Raw genomic sequence first — 19418 nt, forward strand, 5'->3', positions numbered from 1 at the left:
GTGGTTAAATAGTGTTTATCTGGTACCTCTCTGAGATGTGGTCAGTAGTAATTAAACAGTGTTTCTCTGGTACCTCTCTGAGATGTGGTCAGTAGTAATTAAACAGTGTTTCTCTGGTACCTCTCTGAGATGTGGTCAGTAGTGATTAAATAGTGTTTATCTGGTACCTCTCCTGAGATGTGGTCAGTAGTGATTAAATAGTGTTTCTCTGGTACCTCTCTGAGATGTGGTCAGTAGTGATTAAACAGTGTTTCTCTGGTACCTCTCTGAGATGTGGTCAGTAGTAATTAAATAGTGTTTCTCTGGTACCTCTCCTGAGATGTGGTCAGTAGTGATTAAACAGTATTTCTCTGGTACCTCTCTGAGATGTGGTCAGTAGTGGTTAAATAGTGTTTATCTGGTACCTCTCCTGAGATGTGGTCAATAGTGGTTAAATAGTGTTTCTCTGGTACCTCTCCTGAGATGTGGTCAGTAGTGATTAAACAGTGTTTCTCTGGTACCTCTCCTGAGATGTGGTCAATAGTGGTTAAATAGTGTTTATCTGGTACCTCTCTGAGATGTGGTCAGTAGTAATTAAACAGTGTTTCTCTGGTACCTCTCTGAGATGTGGTCAGTAGTAATTAAACAGTGTTTCTCTGGTACCTCTCTGAGATGTGGTCAGTAGTGATTAAATAGTGTTTATCTGGTACCTCTCCTGAGATGTGGTCAGTAGTGATTAAATAGTGTTTCTCTGGTACCTCTCTGAGATGTGGTCAGTAGTGATTAAATAGTGTTTCTCTGGTACCTCTCTGAGATGTGGTCAGTAGTGGTTAAATAGTGTTTCTCTGGTACCTCTCCTGAGATGTGGTCAGTAGTGATTAAACAGTGTTTCTCTGGTACCTCTCCTGAGATGTGGTCAGTAGAGGTTAAATAGTGTTTATCTGGTACCTCTCCTGAGATGTGGTCAATAGTGGTTAAATAGTGTTTCTCTGGTACCTCTCCTGAGATGTGGTCAGTAGTGATTAAACAGTGTTTCTCTGGTACCTCTCCTGAGATGTGGTCAATAGTGGTTAAATAGTGTTTATCTGGTACCTCTCTGAGATGTGGTCAGTAGTAATTAAACAGTGTTTCTCTGGTACCTCTCTGAGATGTGGTCAGTAGTAATTAAACAGTGTTTCTCTGGTACCTCTCTGAGATGTGGTCAGTAGTGATTAAATAGTGTTTATCTGGTACCTCTCCTGAGATGTGGTCAGTAGTGGTTAAACAGTGTTTCTCTGGTACCTCTCTGAGATGTGGTCAGTAGTGATTAAACAGTGTTTCTCTGGTACCTCTCTGAGATGTGGTCAGTAGTGGTTAAATAGTGTTTCTCTGGTACCTCTCCTGAGATGTGGTCAGTAGTGATTAAACAGTGTTTCTCTGGTACCTCTCCTGAGATGTGGTCAGTAGTGATTAAATAGTGTTTATCTGGTACCTCTCTGAGATGTGGTCAGTAGTGGTTAAACAGTGTTTCTCTGGTACCTCTCTGAGATGTGGTCAGTAGTGATTAAACAGTGTTTCTCTGGTACCTCTCTGAGATGTGGTCAGTAGTGGTTAAACAGTGTTTCTCTGGTACCTCTCTGAGATGTGGTCAGTAGTGGTTAAACAGTGTTTCTCTGGTACCTCTCTGAGATGTGGTCAGTAGTGATTAAACAGTGTTTCTCTGGTACCTCTCTGAGATGTGGTCAGTAGTAATTAAATAGTGTTTCTCTGGTACCTCTCCTGAGATGTGGTCAGTAGTGATTAAACAGTATTTCTCTGGTACCTCTCTGAGATGTGGTCAGTAGTGGTTAAATAGTGTTTATCTGGTACCTCTCCTGAGATGTGGTCAATAGTGGTTAAATAGTGTTTCTCTGGTACCTCTCCTGAGATGTGGTCAGTAGTGATTAAACAGTGTTTCTCTGGTACCTCTCCTGAGATGTGGTCAATAGTGGTTAAACAGTGTTTCTCTGGTACCTCTCCTGAGATGTGGTCAGTAGTAATTAAACAGTGTTTCTCTGGTACCTCTCTGAGATGTGGTCAGTAGTGGTTAAATAGTGTTTCTCTGGTACCTCTCTGAGATGTGGTCAGTAGTGGTTAAACAGTGTTTCTCTGGTACCTCTCTGAGATGTGGTCAGTAGTGATTAAACAGTATTTCTCTGGTACCTCTCCTGAGATGTGGTCAGTAGTGATTAAATAGTGTTTCTCTGGTACCTCTCTGAGATGTGGTCAGTAGTGATTAAATAGTGTTTCTCTGGTACCTCTCTGAGATGTGGTCAGTAGTGGTTAAATAGTGTTTCTCTGGTACCTCTCTGAGATGTGGTCAGTAGTAATTAAACAGTGTTTCTCTGGTACCTCTCTGAGATGTGGTCAGTAGTAATTAAACAGTGTTTCTCTGGTACATCTCTGAGATGTGGTCAGTAGTAATTAAACAGTGTTTCTCTGGTACCTCTCTGAGATGTGGTCAGTAGTGATTAAACAGTGTTTCTCTGGTACCTCTCTGAGATGTGGTCAGTAGTAATTAAACAGTGTTTCTCTGGTACCTCTCTGAGATGTGGTCAGTAGTAATTAAATAGTGTTTCTCTGGTACCTCTCCTGAGATGTGGTCAGTAGTGATTAAACAGTATTTCTCTGGTACCTCTCTGAGATGTGGTCAGTAGTGGTTAAATAGTGTTTATCTGGTACCTCTCCTGAGATGTGGTCAATAGTGGTTAAATAGTGTTTCTCTGGTACCTCTCCTGAGATGTGGTCAGTAGTGATTAAACAGTGTTTCTCTGGTACCTCTCCTGAGATGTGGTCAATAGTGGTTAAATAGTGTTTATCTGGTACCTCTCTGAGATGTGGTCAGTAGTAATTAAACAGTGTTTCTCTGGTACCTCTCTGAGATGTGGTCAGTAGTAATTAAACAGTGTTTCTCTGGTACCTCTCTGAGATGTGGTCAGTAGTGATTAAATAGTGTTTATCTGGTACCTCTCTGAGATGTGGTCAGTAGTGATTAAACAGTATTTCTCTGGTACCTCTCTGAGATGTGGTCAGTAGTGATTAAATAGTGTTTCTCTGGTACCTCTCCTGAGATGTGGTCAGTAGTGATTAAATAGTGTTTCTCTGGTACCTCTCCTGAGATGTGGTCAGTAGTGATTAAACAGTATTTCTCTGGTACCTCTCCTGAGATGTGGTCAGTAGTGATTAAATAGTGTTTCTCTGGTACCTCTCTGAGATGTGGTCAGTAGTGGTTAAACAGTGTTTCTCTGGTACCTCTCTGAGATGTGGTCAGTAGTGGTTAAATAGTGTTTCTCTGGTACCTCTCTGAGATGTGGTCAGTAGTGATTAAATAGTGTTTCTCTGGTACCTCTCTGAGATGTGGTCAGTAGTGATTAAATAGTGTTTCTCTGGTACCTCTCTGAGATGTGGTCAGTAGTGATTAAACAGTGTTTCTCTGGTACCTCTCTGAGATGTGGTCAGTAGTGGTTAAACAGTGTTTCTCTGGTACCTCTCTGAGATGTGGTCAGTAGTGATTAAACAGTATTTCTCTGGTACCTCTCTGAGATGTGGTCAGTAGTGATTAAACAGTGTTTCTCTGGTACCTCTCTGAGATGTGGTCAGTAGTGATTAAACAGTGTTTCTCTGGTACCTCTCTGAGATGTGGTCAGTAGTGGTTAAACAGTGTTTCTCTGGTACCTCTCTGAGATGTCGTCAGTAGTGATTAAATAGTGTTTCTCTGGTACCTCTCCTGAGATGTGGTCAGTAGTGGTTAAACAGTGTTTCTCTGGTACCTCTCCTGAGATGTGGTCAGTAGTGGTTAAACAGTGTTTCTCTGGTACCTCTCCTGAGATGTGGTCAGTAGTGGTTAAACAGTGTTTCTCTGGTACCTCTCTGAGATGTGGTCAGTAGTAATTAAATAGTGTTTCTCTGGTACCTCTCCTGAGATGTGGTCAGTAGTGATTAAACAGTATTTCTCTGGTACCTCTCTGAGATGTGGTCAGTAGTGGTTAAATAGTGTTTATCTGGTACCTCTCCTGAGATGTGGTCAATAGTGGTTAAATAGTGTTTCTCTGGTACCTCTCTGAGATGTGGTCAGTAGTGATTAAACAGTGTTTCTCTGGTACCTCTCCTGAGATGTGGTCAATAGTGGTTAAATAGTGTTTATCTGGTACCTCTCTGAGATGTGGTCAGTAGTGATTAAACAGTATTTCTCTGGTACCTCTCTGAGATGTGGTCAGTAGTGATTAAATAGTGTTTCTCTGGTACCTCTCCTGAGATGTGGTCGGTAGTGGTTAAACAGTGTTTCTCTGGTACCTCTCTGAGATGTGGTCAGTAGTGATTAAACAGTATTTCTCTGGTACCTCTCCTGAGATGTGGTCAGTAGTGATTAAATAGTGTTTCTCTGGTACCTCTCTGAGATGTGGTCAGTAGTGATTAAATAGTGTTTCTCTGGTACCTCTCCTGAGATGTGGTCAGTAGTGATTAAATAGTGTTTCTCTGGTACCTCTCTGAGATGTGGTCAGTAGTGATTAAATAGTGTTTCTCTGGTACCTCTCTGAGATGTGGTCAGTAGTGATTAAATAGTGTTTCTCTGGTACCTCTCTGAGATGTGGTCAGTAGTGATTAAACAGTGTTTCTCTGGTACCTCTCTGAGATGTGGTCAGTAGTGATTAAACAGTGTTTCTCTGGTACCTCTCTGAGATGTGGTCAGTAGTGATTAAATAGTGTTTCTCTGGTACCTCTCTGAGATGTGGTCAGTAGTGATTAAACAGTGTTTCTCTGGTACCTCTCTGAGATGTGGTCAGTAGTGATTAAACAGTGTTTCTCTGGTACCTCTCTGAGATGTGGTCAGTAGTGGTTAAACAGTGTTTCTCTGGTACCTCTCTGAGATGTCGTCAGTAGTGATTAAATAGTGTTTCTCTGGTACCTCTCCTGAGATGTGGTCAGTAGTGGTTAAACAGTGTTTCTCTGGTACCTCTCCTGAGATGTGGTCAGTAGTGGTTAAACAGTGTTTCTCTGGTACCTCTCCTGAGATGTGGTCAGTAGTGGTTAAACAGTGTTTCTCTGGTACCTCTCTGAGATGTGGTCAGTAGTAATTAAATAGTGTTTCTCTGGTACCTCTCCTGAGATGTGGTCAGTAGTGATTAAACAGTATTTCTCTGGTACCTCTCTGAGATGTGGTCAGTAGTGGTTAAATAGTGTTTATCTGGTACCTCTCCTGAGATGTGGTCAATAGTGGTTAAATAGTGTTTCTCTGGTACCTCTCCTGAGATGTGGTCAGTAGTGATTAAACAGTGTTTCTCTGGTACCTCTCCTGAGATGTGGTCAATAGTGGTTAAATAGTGTTTATCTGGTACCTCTCTGAGATGTGGTCAGTAGTAATTAAACAGTGTTTCTCTGGTACCTCTCTGAGATGTGGTCAGTAGTAATTAAACAGTGTTTCTCTGGTACCTCTCTGAGATGTGGTCAGTAGTGATTAAATAGTGTTTCTCTGGTACCTCTCTGAGATGTGGTCAGTAGTGGTTAAACAGTGTTTCTCTGGTACCTCTCTGAGATGTGGTCAGTAGTGATTAAATAGTGTTTCTCTGGTACCTCTCTGAGATGTGGTCAGTAGTGATTAAACAGTATTTCTCTGGTACCTCTCTGAGATGTGGTCAGTAGTGATTAAATAGTGTTTCTCTGGTACCTCTCTGAGATGTGGTCAGTAGTGGTTAAATAGTGTTTATCTGGTACCTCTCCTGAGATGTGGTCAATAGTGGTTAAATAGTGTTTCTCTGGTACCTCTCCTGAGATGTGGTCAGTAGTGATTAAACAGTGTTTCTCTGGTACCTCTCCTGAGATGTGGTCAGTAGTGGTTAAATAGTGTTTATCTGGTACCTCTCCTGAGATGTGGTCAGTAGTGATTAAACAGTGTTTCTCTGGTACCTCTCTGAGATGTGGTCAGTAGTGGTTAAACAGTGTTTCTCTGGTACCTCTCTGAGATGTGGTCAGTAGTGATTAAATAGTGTTTATCTGGTACCTCTCTGAGATGTGGTCAGTAGTGGTTAAACAGTGTTTCTCTGGTACCTCTCCTGAGATGTGGTCAGTAGTGGTTAAACAGTGTTTCTCTGGTACCTCTCTGAGATGTGGTCAGTAGTGATTAAACAGTGTTTCTCTGGTACCTCTCTGAGATGTGGTCAGTAGTGGTTAAATAGTGTTTCTCTGGTACCTCTCCTGAGATGTGGTCAGTAGTGATTAAACAGTGTTTCTCTGGTACCTCTCCTGAGATGTGGTCAGTAGTGATTAAATAGTGTTTCTCTGGTACCTCTCCTGAGATGTGGTCAGTAGTGGTTAAATAGTGTTTCTCTGGTACCTCTCTGAGATGTGGTCAGTAGTGATTAAATAGTGTTTCTCTGGTACCTCTCTGAGATGTGGTCAGTAGTGATTAAATAGTGTTTCTCTGGTACCTCTCTGAGATGTGGTCAGTAGTGATTAAACAGTGTTTCTCTGGTACCTCTCTGAGATGTGGTCAGTAGTGATTAAACAGTGTTTCTCTGGTACCTCTCTGAGATGTGGTCAGTAGTGATTAAACAGTGTTTCTCTGGTACCTCTCTGAGATGTGGTCAGTAGTGATTAAACAGTGTTTCTCTGGTACCTCTCTGAGATGTGGTCAGTAGTGGTTAAACAGTGTTTCTCTGGTACCTCTCTGAGATGTGGTCAGTAGTGATTAAATAGTGTTTATCTGGTACCTCTCTGAGATGTGGTCAGTAGTGGTTAAACAGTGTTTCTCTGGTACCTCTCCTGAGATGTGGTCAGTAGTGGTTAAACAGTGTTTCTCTGGTACCTCTCCTGAGATGTGGTCAGTAGTGGTTAAATAGTGTTTCTCTGGTACCTCTCTGAGATGTAGTCAGTAGTAATTAAATAGTGTTTCTCTGGTACCTCTCCTGAGATGTGGGAAGCTCCTGGTACAGAGGATACTCATGAACTTAATCTCCATGTCGTCAGAGTCTTCGTTACAGGCATCGGCCAGTTCCTGAAAAGAGCATCAACACTACTCCATAATAAATCCCGTTGAAAATCTAACGAGCGAGAGTCATGTTGCATGATGTACTCACCTGGGCGTCCACCAATGCTCTGTCACAGTCGGCTGGACCCTGCTCTCTCGCCCCCTGGGGGGGAGGAAGAGCACGATGGGTATTGTTATGTAGAATAAACTTCACTCACTCATATAGAATTATACGGACGGCCATATTATGGCCCGTTGTTTTGTAGATGTACAGTACGAGGGAATAAATGTTACCTGCACCAGCGATGTGAGGATCTGACTGAAGCGCCCTGAGGTGTCTGACTGGATAGCTTCCTCCATGCTCTTCTTATAGCCTGCAAGACATCAGACCCAGGTTAATACAAGGCTATTATTCATGCATCATAGGTGTTCATATTATTCAACCATGCTGGTCATTTATGAACATTTGAACATCTTGGCCACGTTCTGTTATAATCTCCACCCGGCACAGCCAGAAGAGGACTGGCCACCCCACATATGCTCTCTCTAATTCTCTCTTTCTTTCTCTCTCTCGGAGGACCTGAGCCCTAGGACCGTGCCCCAGGACTACCTGACATGATGGCTCCTTGCTGTCCCCAGTCCACCTGACTGTGCTGCTGCTCCAGTTTCAACTGTTCTGCCTTATTATTATTCGACCATGCTGGTCATTTATGAACATTTGAACATCTTGGTCATGTTCTGTTATAATCTCTACCCGGCACAGCCAGAAGAGGACTGGCCACCCCACATAGCCCGGTTCCTCTCTAGGTTTCTTCCTAGGTTTTGGCCTTTCTAGGGAGTTTTTCCTAGCCACCATGCTTTTACACCTGCATTGTTTGCTGTTTGGGGTTTTAGGCTGGGTTTCTGTACAGCACTTTGAGATATCAGCTGATGTACGAAGGGCTATATAAATACATTTGATTTGATTTGATTTGATTTGATTCATAGCTACAGTAAAGACTAGTGCTTCAGTGTGTTATGGTTTAGTAACAGCTACCAGAACAACTGGCTCCCCCTAAAGGCAACAATAGGTACCACAGTTGAAAGAACAAATAAAAGAACAATTGTATTTGATGCGTACAAATATTTTGTAGATGTTGTTGCAGGTACAGCAAAATGCTTGTGTTTCTAGCTCCATCAGTACAGTAATATCTAATGCTTGTGTTTCTAGCTCCATCAGTACAGTAATATCTAATGCTTGTGTTTCTAGCTCCAACAGTACAGTAATATCTAATGCTTGTGTTTCTAGCTCCAACAGTACAGTAATATCTAATGCTTGTGTTTCTAGCTCCAACAGTACAGTAATATCTAATGCTTGTGTTTCTAGCTCCATCACTACAGTAATATCTAATGCTTGTGTTTCTAGCTCCAACAGAACAGTAATACCTAATGCTTGTGTTTCTAGCTCCAACAGTGCAGTAATACCTAATGCTTGTGTTTCTAGCTCCAACAGTGCAGTAATATCTAATGCTTGTGTTTCTAGCTCCAACAGTACAGTAATACCTAATGCTTGTGTTCATAGCTCCAACAGTACAGTAATACCTAATGCTTGTGTTTCTAGCTCCAACAGTACAGTAATATCTAATGCTTGTGTTTCTAGCTCCATCACTACAGTAATATCTAATGCTTGTGTTTCTAGCTCCAACAGAACAGTAATACCTAATGCTTGTGTTTCTAGCTCCAACAGTACAGTAATACCTAGCAACACAAAACAATACACACAATACCCCCAGAACTAAAAGAAAGAAATATCAGAACGAGCAATATCAGCGTCTGCGTGTGTGAAATAGACAGTATAGACAGTAGTTATATAGGATGGTGTATATAGACAGTAGTTATATAGGATGGTGTGTATAGACAGCAGTTATAAGGATGGTGTGTATAGACAGTAGTTATATAGGATGGTGTGTGTAGACAGTAGTTATATAGGATGCTGTGTCTAGACAGTATAGACAGTAGTTATATAGGATGGTGTGTATAGACAGTATAGACAGTAGTTATATAGGATGGTGTGTATAGACAGTATTATAGGATGGTGTGTATAGACAGTAGTTATATAGGATGGTGTGTATAGACAGTATAGACAGTAGTTATATAGGATGGTGTGTATAGACAGTATAGACAGTAATTATATAGGATGGTGTGTATAGACAGTAGTTATATAGGATGGTGTGTATAGACAGTAGTTATATAGGATGGTGTGTATAGACAGTAGTTATATAGGATGGTGTGTATAGACAGTAGTTATATAGGATGGTGTGTATAGACAGTAGTTATATAGGATGGTGTGTATATACAGTATAGACAGTAGTTATATAGGATGGTGTGTATAGACAGTATAGACAGTAGTTATATAGGATGGTGTGTATAGACAGTAGTTATATAGGATGGTGTGTATATACAGTATAGACAGTAGTTATATAGGATGGTGTGTATAGACAGTAGTTATATAGGATGGTGTGTATAGACAGTAGTTATATAGGATGGTGTGTATATACAGTAGTTATATAGGATGGTGTGTATAGACAGTAGTTATATAGGATGGTGTGTATAGACAGTAGTTATATAGGATGGTGTGTATAGACAGTAGTTATATAGGATGGTGTGTATAGACAGTAGTTATATAGGATGGTGTGTATAGACAGTAGTTATATAGGATGGTGTGTATAGACAGTAGTTATATAGGATGGTGTGTATATACAGTAGTTATATAGGATGGTGTGTATAGACAGTAGTTATATAGGATGGTGTGTATAGACAGTAGTTATATAGGATGGTGTGTATAGACAGTAGTTATATAGGATGGTGTGTATAGACAGTAGTTATATAGGATGGTGTGTATAGACAGTAGTTATATAGGATGGTGTGTATATACAGTATAGACAGTAGTTATATAGGATAGTGTGTATAGACAGTAGTTATATAGGATGGTGTGTATAGACAGTATAGACAGTAGTTATATAGGATAGTGTGTATAGACAGTAGTTATATAGGATGGTGTGTATAGACAGTAGTTATATAGGATGGTGTGTATAGACAGTAGTTATATAGGATGGTGTGTATATACAGTATAGACAGTAGTTATATAGGATGGTGTGTATAGACAGTAGTTATATAGGATGGTGTGTATATACAGTATAGACAGTAGTTATATAGGATGGTGTGTATAGACAGTAGTTATATAGGATGGTGTGTATAGACAGTAGTTATGTAGGATGGTGTGTATAGACAGTAGTTATATAGGATGGTGTGTATAGACAGTAGTTATATAGGATGGTGTGTATAGACAGTAGTTATATAGGATGGTGTGTATAGACAGTATAGACAGTAGTTATATAGGATGGTGTGTATAGACAGTAGTTATATAGGATGGTGTGTATAGACAGTAGTTATATAGGATGGTGTGTATAGACAGTAGTTATGTAGGATGGTGTGTATAGACAGTAGTTATATAGGATGGTGTGTATAGACAGTAGTTATATAGGATGGTGTGTATATACAGTATAGACAGTAGTTATATAGGATGGTGTGTATAGACAGTAATTATATAGGATGGTGTGTATATACAGTATAGACAGTAGTTATATAGGATGGTGTGTATATACAGTATAGACAGTAGTTATATAGGATGGTGTGTATAGACAGTAGTTATATAGGATGGTGTGTATATACAGTATAGACAGTAGTTATATAGGATGGTGTGTATAGACAGTACTTATATAGGATGGTGTGTATATACAGTATAGACAGTAGTTATATAGGATGGTGTGTATATACAGTATAGACAGTAGTTATATAGGATGGTGTGTATAGACAGTAATTATATAGGATGGTGTGTATAGACAGTAGTTATATAGGATGGTGTGTATAGACAGTAGTTATATAGGATGGTGTGTATATACAGTATAGACAGTAGTTATATAGGATGGTGTGTATAGACAGTAATTATAGGATGGTGTGTATAGACAGTATAGACAGTAGTTATATAGGATGGTGTGTATAGACAGTACTTATAGGATGGTGTGTATAGACAGTAGTTATATAGGATGCTGTGTCTAGACAGTAGTTATATAGGATGGTGTGTATAGACAGTAGTTATATAGGATGGTGTGTATAGACAGTATAGACAGTAATTATATAGGATGGTGTGTATAGACAGTAGTTATATAGGATGGTGTGTATAGACAGTAGTTATATAGGATGGTGTGTATAGACAGTAGTTATATAGGATGGTGTGTATAGACAGTAGTTATATAGGATGGTGTGTATAGACAGTAGTTATATAGGATGGTGTGTATAGACAGTAGTTATATAGGATGGTGTGTATAGACAGTAGTTATATAGGATGGTGTGTATATACAGTATAGACAGTAGTTATATAGGATGGTGTGTATAGACAGTACTTATAGGATGGTGTGTATAGACAGTATAGACAGTAGTTATATAGGATGGTGTGTATAGACAGTACTTATAGGATGGTGTGTATAGACAGTAGTTATATAGGATGCTGTGTCTAGACAGTAGTTATATAGGATGGTGTGTATAGACAGTAGTTATATAGGATGGTGTGTATAGACAGTATAGACAGTAATTATATAGGATGGTGTGTATAGACAGTAGTTATATAGGATGGTGTGTATAGACAGTAGTTATATAGGATGGTGTGTATAGACAGTAGTTATATAGGATGGTGTGTATAGACAGTAGTTATATAGGATGGTGTGTATATACAGTATAGACAGTAGTTATGTAGGATGGTGTGTATAGACAGTAGTTATGTAGGATGGTGTGTATAGACAGTAGTTATATAGGATGGTGTGTATAGACAGTAGTTATATAGGATGGTGTGTATATACAGTATAGACAGTAGTTATGTAGGATGGTGTGTATAGACAGTAGTTATGTAGGATGGTGTGTATAGACAGTAGTTATATAGGATGGTGTGTATAGACAGTAGTTATATAGGATGGTGTGTATAGACAGTATAGACAGTAGTTATATAGGATGGTGTGTATAGACAGTAGTTATATAGGATGGTGTGTATAGACAGTAGTTATATAGGATGGTGTGTATTGACAGTAGTTATATAGGATGGTGTGTATTGACAGTAGTTATATAGGATGGTGTGTATTGACAGTAGTTATATAGGATAGTGTGTATTGACAGTAGTTATATAGGATGGTGTGTATATACAGTAGTTATATAGGATGGTGTGTGTAGACAGTAGTTATATAGGATGGTGTGTATATACAGTATAGACAGTAGTTATATAGGATGGTGTGTATATACAGTAGTTATATAGGATGGTGTGTGTAGACAGTAGTTATATAGGATGGTGTGTATATACAGTATAGACAGTAGTTATATAGGATGGTGTGTATAGACAGTAGTTATATAGGATGGTGTGTGTATACAGTATAGACAGTAGTTATATAGGATGGTGTGTATTGACAGTAGTTACTTGGTGGAGGCTGGCTAGTGGTGACTATTTAACAGTGATGGCCTGTGTGGCAACAACCACAGCTTAAAACAGAGACTAGACTAATAATTATTATTATGATGATGGAGTACGCTATAGGCCTCACCAGCCCGGTAGGCAGTGTTCATGGCATGGATCTCCCCGTTGCTCCTGGTTACCAGGATCTCAATCAGAGCATGTTCGTCTGTCCCCGCCCCCTGGCAAAATATGGAAATAATTAGTGTGACTCCCGGGAATAGGAATGAGATGTGGTCATTCTGGTTTGTTTGAGCAACCAAACACTGCATGTATTCTAAATGCTGGGATTTACATTTTAGAATCTTTGGATTTAGTCACCATGGAAACCCCTACCTTGGTCAACACTGTGTCTGCCAGTCTGACTCAATAATGGGAATCTCTCTCTCTCTCTCTCTCTCTCTCTCTCTCTCTCTCTCTCTCTCTCTCTCTCTCTCTCTCTCTCTCTCTCTCTCTCTCTCTCTCTCTCTCTCTCTCTCTCTCTCTCTCTCTCTCTCTCTCTCTCTCTCTCTCTCTCTCTCTCTCTCTCGCTCTCTCTCAATTCAATTAAATTCAATGGCTTTATTGGCATGGGAAACATGTGTTAACATTGCCAAAGCAAGTGAGGTAGATAATATATAAAGTGAATATTAAAAGTGAAATAAACAATAAAAATGAACAGTAAACACCACACATAGTAGAAGTTTCAAAACAATAAAGACATTACAAATGTCATATTATATATATATATACAGTGTTTTAACAATGTACAAATGGTAAAGGACACAAGATAAAATAAATAAGCATAGATATGGGTTGTATTTACAATGGTGTGTGTTCTTCACTGGTTGCCCTTTTCTTGTGGCAACAGGTCACAAATCTTTGCTGCTGTAATGACACACTGTGGTATTTCACCCAGTAGATATGGGAGTTTATCAAAGTTGGATTTGTTTTCAAATTTTTTGTGGATCTGTGTAATCTGAGGGAAATATGTCTCTCTAATATGGTCATACATTGGGCAGGAGGTTAGGAGCTCTCTCTCTCTCTCTCTACTTTATTGGCATGGGAAACATATGTAAACATTGCCAAAGTTAGTGGAGTAAATAATAAACAAAAGTTAAATAAACAATACAAATGAACAGTAAACATTACATTCACAGAAGTTCCACAATAATAAAGACATTTCAAATGCCATATTATGTCTATATATCCTCTCCTCTCCTCTCCTCTCCTCTCCTCTCCTCTGTGCCATTCTTGTCGAAAGGCACTTTTTAAAATGTATTCATAGTTTGTCATATCGGTCTCAAACATCAAACCACCCACTGGAGAAAGAACCTGTAGGCTGTCCCTTGTCTGTGGAACATACTAAATCTGTATCACACAGAACAGAAGATGTTATCTCATACTAAGACTTGTCTACTAGATATGTATCACACAGAGAGATCCACCATCCCCACAAACATTCAGTGTCTCTATACATTTCTATATATTATATACACTGACCACCATCTCCTCCTACCTCCATCGCTTTCCTCATCATCTTGGCGTCAAACTCAGCGGGCGTCAGCATCAGGCCGATAATCAGCCTCTCCAGGTTCTTAGAGAGCTCAGACTTCAGATCCTTCATCAGGTCCTGTAGGAGAGGTCGTCGTTAACACACAGAACAGATGACCATCTTATCCTGTGTACATCTGTGGCCCATGTGTGAAACTGCAGGCACAAAATGGCCGCTGTGCATCGCCCACTCGCTGGAATGACGTCATCACATTGCATTCTAGCACACAGATTGAGTTTTGGATGTGGTGGGTTTCACAGTACAATGTAAAGCGCTACCATGTGAGTGTTGGGGGTGTCTGTCTTACCCTGCCGAGGATGGACTTAAAGGCCTGTCTGATCTCCTGTCTCTGCTCGTTGCTCCTGTTAGCCACAATGTCAATGATGACGTCTTCATCTGTGCCTGAAGACATGGCGGGAACAATGGTTATAAATACCTGTTTTATCAAACACTTCCACACAATATGTTTAATACCATATGATGTATGAACCAGTTACAACAACGTCATTAACACGGTTAGAGTGAAGGTGATGTGTTTTCCATGGGAGGCAATGTACCAAAGCCTTTCATGGCTTTCCTCAGGTTCTGAGCATCATCAGCCGGGTCGAAATCACTGGCAGGACGGATGGTCGGTCTGAGCTGAAGAAGAGAGGATGAGAGGGGGCAAGGGTCAAATCGGATATAGTACACACACAGAGACACACACAGCGAGACAGACAGACAGCGAGACAGACAGCGAGACAGCCAGGCAGACAGACAGCCAGACAGACAGACAGACAGACAGACAGACAGACAGACAGACAGACAGACAGACAGACAGACAGACAGACAGACAGACAGACAGACTTCTAAGGGTCAGAGCAGCAAACATGCACAGATGTGCAGTTCAGGAACAATCTTAGACTGAGTGTTGTCACAGAAACCAAATATCAATGAATCTTCTATCACTATTGTTTAGTTTATGATCAGAAGTCCTGGAGGGAGAGAGGCCGAGTTATCACGGTAGAGTTATCACCGCGGGTTGAGGGGCCATAGCAAGGGAAGAGACAGTAGAGTTATCACCGCGGGTTGAGGGGCCACAGCAAGGGAAGAGACGGTAGAGTTATCACCGCGGGTTGAGGGGCCACAACAAGGGAAGAGATGGTAGAGTTATCACCGCGGGTTGAGGGGCCACAACAAGGGAAGAGATGGTAGAGTTATCACCGCGGGTTAAGGGGCCACAACAAGGGAAGAGATGGTAGAGTTATCACCGCGGGTTGAGAGGCCACAACAAGGGAAGAGATGGTAGAGTTATCACCGCGGGTTGAGAGGCCACAACAAGGGAAGAGATGGTAGAGTTATCACCGCGGGTTGAGGGGCCACAGCAAGGGAAGAGATGGTAGAGTTATCACCGCGGGTTGAGAGGCCACAACAAGGGAAGAGATGGTAGAGTTATCACCGCGGGTTAAGGGGCCACAACAAGGGAAGAGATAGTAGAGTTATCACCGCGGGTTGAGAGGCCACAACAAGGGAAGAGATAGTAGAGTTATCACCGCGGGTTAAGGGGCCACAACAAGGGAAGAGATAGTAGAGTTATCACCGCGGGTTGAGAGGCCACAACAAGGGAAGAGATGGTAGAGATATCACCGCGGGTTGAGGGGCCACAACAAGGGAAGAGATGGTAGAGTTATCACCACGGGTTAAGGGGCCACAACAAGGGAAGAGATGGTAGAGTTATCACCGCGGGTTAAGGGGCCACAACAAGGGAAGAGATCCTTGTAAAGGTAATGAGATGCATGCCAGAGCCAGAACAAACATGCAATCTATACTATAAGCAACTCTGAAATGTCGTGTGCTGTTTTCGAGGGCCAAAATGAGCAAAAAATATGTGTCCCAAATGGAACCATATGAAGTGCACTAGTTTTGATCAGAGCCCAATTAGTGCACTGCATAGGGCCATTTAGAACAGATTGATTGAATAGGGTGCCATTTGGGATGTGTGAGTAGACGGCAGAGGGCAGAGGGCCGAACCTGAACTTTGGTCGTGGCACTTGTTTCCCACATCTTGTAGGCTAGCTGAGCAGCCTCTGGGAAGAACTCTCCTGCTAGGCTGCAATGACCAATTACATACCAATGAGTCAAGGAGTATAGAACACAGTGAATCACAAAAACAGACAGCGGTTTATAAGCCCATCTGGGCTGGGCATCCTGAAGATAAAAGACACTATAATAATACAATGTATCTAATTGAATCTAACCATGAGTCAACATAACACCAGCAACAACAACACCACAGAGCTAACCCTGACTAGGGCTGTTGCGGTGACCGTATTACCGAGTCATGAAGGCAGTCAAATTCCACGTGACCATAATTAGGTTTCTCCAAGCTCTGATGCTGCTGGTCATAAGTAGGCTACCAAACTTGCTAACCGCCTCGTACTCAGCCCTCTATTGTCCCGCTAATCACTTTGACATCAATGCAAATGTTATGGAAAATCTAATCAAACACTTCATAAGAGTCCATGAGCTCATGTTGCGCAACATTTCTATAGGCTCTGCAATTGTGTGAGAAAACAGAGTGATGGCCTCTATTAAAAAGAGGAGGATCCCATCAGCTTTCTATAGGCTAGGCCTGCTATATTTATTTCTCAACTTTCCTAATATAATATTGTATTCTTCATACTATTAAATAATATTAAAAAATGCCAGGGAATTGTAAGCAAATCTTGTCTGCTGAATGAACTAGTGTAGCCCACAGCCATTTGGCATAGCCAGATCAGGACCTAACATAAGGACAACTCAGACGACGCTATTCTGTTCTTCTGAAATAGACTACATTTTCTTCATATCATGTTTCTTTTGACCGGTCTAAAATAAATAATGGATTTATTGTGATGGTATAGGTTATATTACATGGATATATTAAACTTTTTAAAATGTAGATGTTTCAAATGTCTACATCAGTGGCTTGTAGGCCATGTGTGGAAGCCAGGAGATGCTAAATGTGTTTATGTTAATTTACAGGTCAATCACCGTGAGACCGACAGTTATTTGCTTGACAATCACCGGCTGCCGAAATTTCATGACCGCCACAGCCCGAACCCCTCCCAACAACAAAACCAGAGCTATCCCTGACTCCACAACATATCTAAAGAAAACCCACTGGGGTAATTTCCTAGATAAAATATGCTATTCTGAGATCTGACACATTCAACATGACATCATGTTCCTTTCCTTTGTTTACTCTACTAATAATAGTTCACTAAAGTAGCCAGGTCGTCATTCAGGTCGTCATTCAGGTCGTCATTCAGGTCGTCATTCAGGTCGTCATTCAGGTCGTCATTCAGGTCTTCAGGTCGTCATTCAGGTCGTCATTCAGGTCGTCATTCAGGTCGTCATTCAGGTCGTCATTCAGGTCGTCATTCAGGTCGTCATTCAGGTCGTCATTCAGGTCGTCATTCAGGTCGTCATTCAGGTCGTCATTCAGGTCGTCATTCCATCAAATTACTGCCTTTTGCTCCTCTTTGATATTTTAGGTAGAAATTGTGCACCATTGCATTTTTAGAAGCCTGCTATATTAAATGAAGTGCCCTTTAATATAGACTACATGGAGAATTGAATAAATCATTTTTTTTTTTTTAAATATATGAATAAAGGCTTGCTAGAGTAACAAATTCAGCATTTTGACACAAGGGAATTTATGGCTGATGAAATCATCATGTGTTACAGTCAGCCCTGTTACTAAATTTGGCACTTTAATAGTCATTTATTTATTTTTACCTCTTGAGATGGGAAAACATGTTTTTTTTATTAAGTTGTACGTGTGCTCTTTATGAAAGAATGTAAAATAAATATGTGAAATCAAAAGTTTATTTTTAACCAAGTCAAATTTGAATTGTTGGAACGACCCAGCTGTAGCCCTAGCCTACACTAGTCTGGTCACAGATCTGTTTGTACTCTTGCCATCTTCATGCCAACATGATGTTGGCATGACAATGAGTGACATGCACCCTTCAGGCTTGCCCTTTGAGAGTTATATATTAACAGCATTTCTCCTCTGACTCATTCCTGAACTATGACAACATTTAATTCTAAATTCTTTCACTTTTCAGGGAAGCTTTGGGTTTCAGCTCCTTGGCTCAATGTTTCCCCAGAAAAGCCATTATTAAATCTGCCAACTGTGAATAAATTGAGATGGTGCAATGTCGCCCCCAAGTGGTGTACATTAACTACTGCAAAACACAGTAATGATGAGCTCTATCAATCAGCAGTAACTGACTTACTCATCATCTCCTCCACACAGGGCGAGCAGAGTCCTCTTGTAATCTCCTGATGTGTCTTCCTGTTGGGTAGAAGACCAGACAGAATATTAAGATACCATGTTAAAAGATATACAGAGATGTGTACGGATAAACAGAAAGCTACTTAGACAGACAAGGAAACATATAGATAGACAGATAGCTAGTTAGATAGACAGATAGCTAGTTAGATAGACAGGGAGATATACAGATAGACAGATAGTTAGTTAGATATACAGATAGTTAGACAGGGAGATAGACAGATAGTTAGTTAGATAGACAGGGAGATAGACAGATAGCTAGTTAGATAGACAGAGAGATATACAGATAGACAGATAGCTAGTTAGATAGACAGATAGTTAGAAAGACAGATAGCTAGTTAGAAAGACAGGGAGATATATAGATAGACAGATAGCTAGTTAGATAGACAGATAGTTAGAAAGACAGATAGCTAGTTAGAAAGACAGGGAGATATACAGATAGACAGATAGCTAGTTAGATAGACAGGGAGGTAGACAGATAGCTAGTTAGATACACAGGGAGATATACAGATAAACAGATAGCTAGTTAGATAGACAGATAGCTAGTTAGATAGACAGATAGCTAGTTAGATAGACAGACAGATAGCTAGTTAGATAGACAGATAGCTAGTTAGATAGACAGGGAGGTAGACAGTAAGTATAGAGTCATAAAGTCACTCTTACTTCAGTCACTAGACAAGGTAACTAAGAACTAAGACAGAAGAGGCATTGTAACATCTATAGGATGAAAGCATCTATGGGTTTAAGATAAGTTAAGTTGTATCACCTTGATCATGTTGTACAGGGACTTCTCATAGCACATACGGAAGCATTCCCGAATATCCAGCATGTCAATCTCAGAACGACAGATCATGATCCTGATCAGAGTGTTGTCTTGCGTACCAAGACCCTGGAGAGAGAGAGAGAGGGAGAGATTGAGGGGGGAGAGAGAGAGGGAGGTGAGAGATAAAGAAAGAAATAGAGAGAAATAGAGACAGAGACAGAGAGAGAGTGAATGTTGGTCAGAGTGAGGTTGGTCAGAGTGAGGTTGGTCAGTGTGAGGTTGGTATGACTAAGATTGGTCAGAGTGAGG

General features: G+C 40.6%; 1 protein-coding gene and 2 long non-coding RNA genes across 5 annotated transcripts in view; all 3 read right to left on the reverse strand.

Moving 5' to 3' along the window:
* LOC118379874 (annexin A6-like) overlaps window positions 1-19418 on the reverse strand; it is a 49934-nt gene that overhangs the window by 8779 nt on the left and 21737 nt on the right. Inside the window, exons 12-21 of the mRNA XM_052517320.1 lie at window positions 19113-19235; window positions 18291-18349; window positions 16039-16117; window positions 14586-14667; window positions 14336-14430; window positions 13993-14106; window positions 12586-12676; window positions 7256-7335; window positions 7071-7124; window positions 6895-6988 (exon numbers count right to left, since the gene is read on the reverse strand). Of these exons, the coding sequence (XP_052373280.1) occupies window positions 6895-6988; window positions 7071-7124; window positions 7256-7335; window positions 12586-12676; window positions 13993-14106; window positions 14336-14430; window positions 14586-14667; window positions 16039-16117; window positions 18291-18349; window positions 19113-19235 (871 nt within the window). The remainder of the gene's footprint in view (window positions 1-6894; window positions 6989-7070; window positions 7125-7255; window positions 7336-12585; window positions 12677-13992; window positions 14107-14335; window positions 14431-14585; window positions 14668-16038; window positions 16118-18290; window positions 18350-19112; window positions 19236-19418) is intronic.
* LOC127929357 (uncharacterized) lies at window positions 160-2828 on the reverse strand. Of its 2 annotated transcripts, XR_008134642.1 has the most exons (5): window positions 2728-2828; window positions 1403-1450; window positions 1166-1212; window positions 643-689; window positions 160-262 (listed from the first exon to the last, which is right to left on the reverse strand). It is a non-coding gene; the product is annotated as an uncharacterized LOC127929357 (long non-coding RNA). The 2 variants fall into 2 exon arrangements; XR_008134652.1 differs by lacking the exon at window positions 1166-1212.
* On the reverse strand, window positions 4890-6790 carry LOC127929355 (uncharacterized). Of its 2 annotated transcripts, none has more exons than XR_008134610.1 (4): window positions 6752-6790; window positions 6138-6184; window positions 5996-6090; window positions 4890-4951 (listed from the first exon to the last, which is right to left on the reverse strand). It is a non-coding gene; the product is annotated as an uncharacterized LOC127929355 (long non-coding RNA). The 2 variants fall into 2 exon arrangements; XR_008134621.1 differs by lacking the exon at window positions 4890-4951 and adding an exon at window positions 5493-5521.

Source organism: Oncorhynchus keta, chromosome 4 (assembly GCF_023373465.1).
Source record: "Oncorhynchus keta strain PuntledgeMale-10-30-2019 chromosome 4, Oket_V2, whole genome shotgun sequence".
NCBI classification, from domain to species: domain Eukaryota; kingdom Metazoa; phylum Chordata; class Actinopteri; order Salmoniformes; family Salmonidae; genus Oncorhynchus; species Oncorhynchus keta.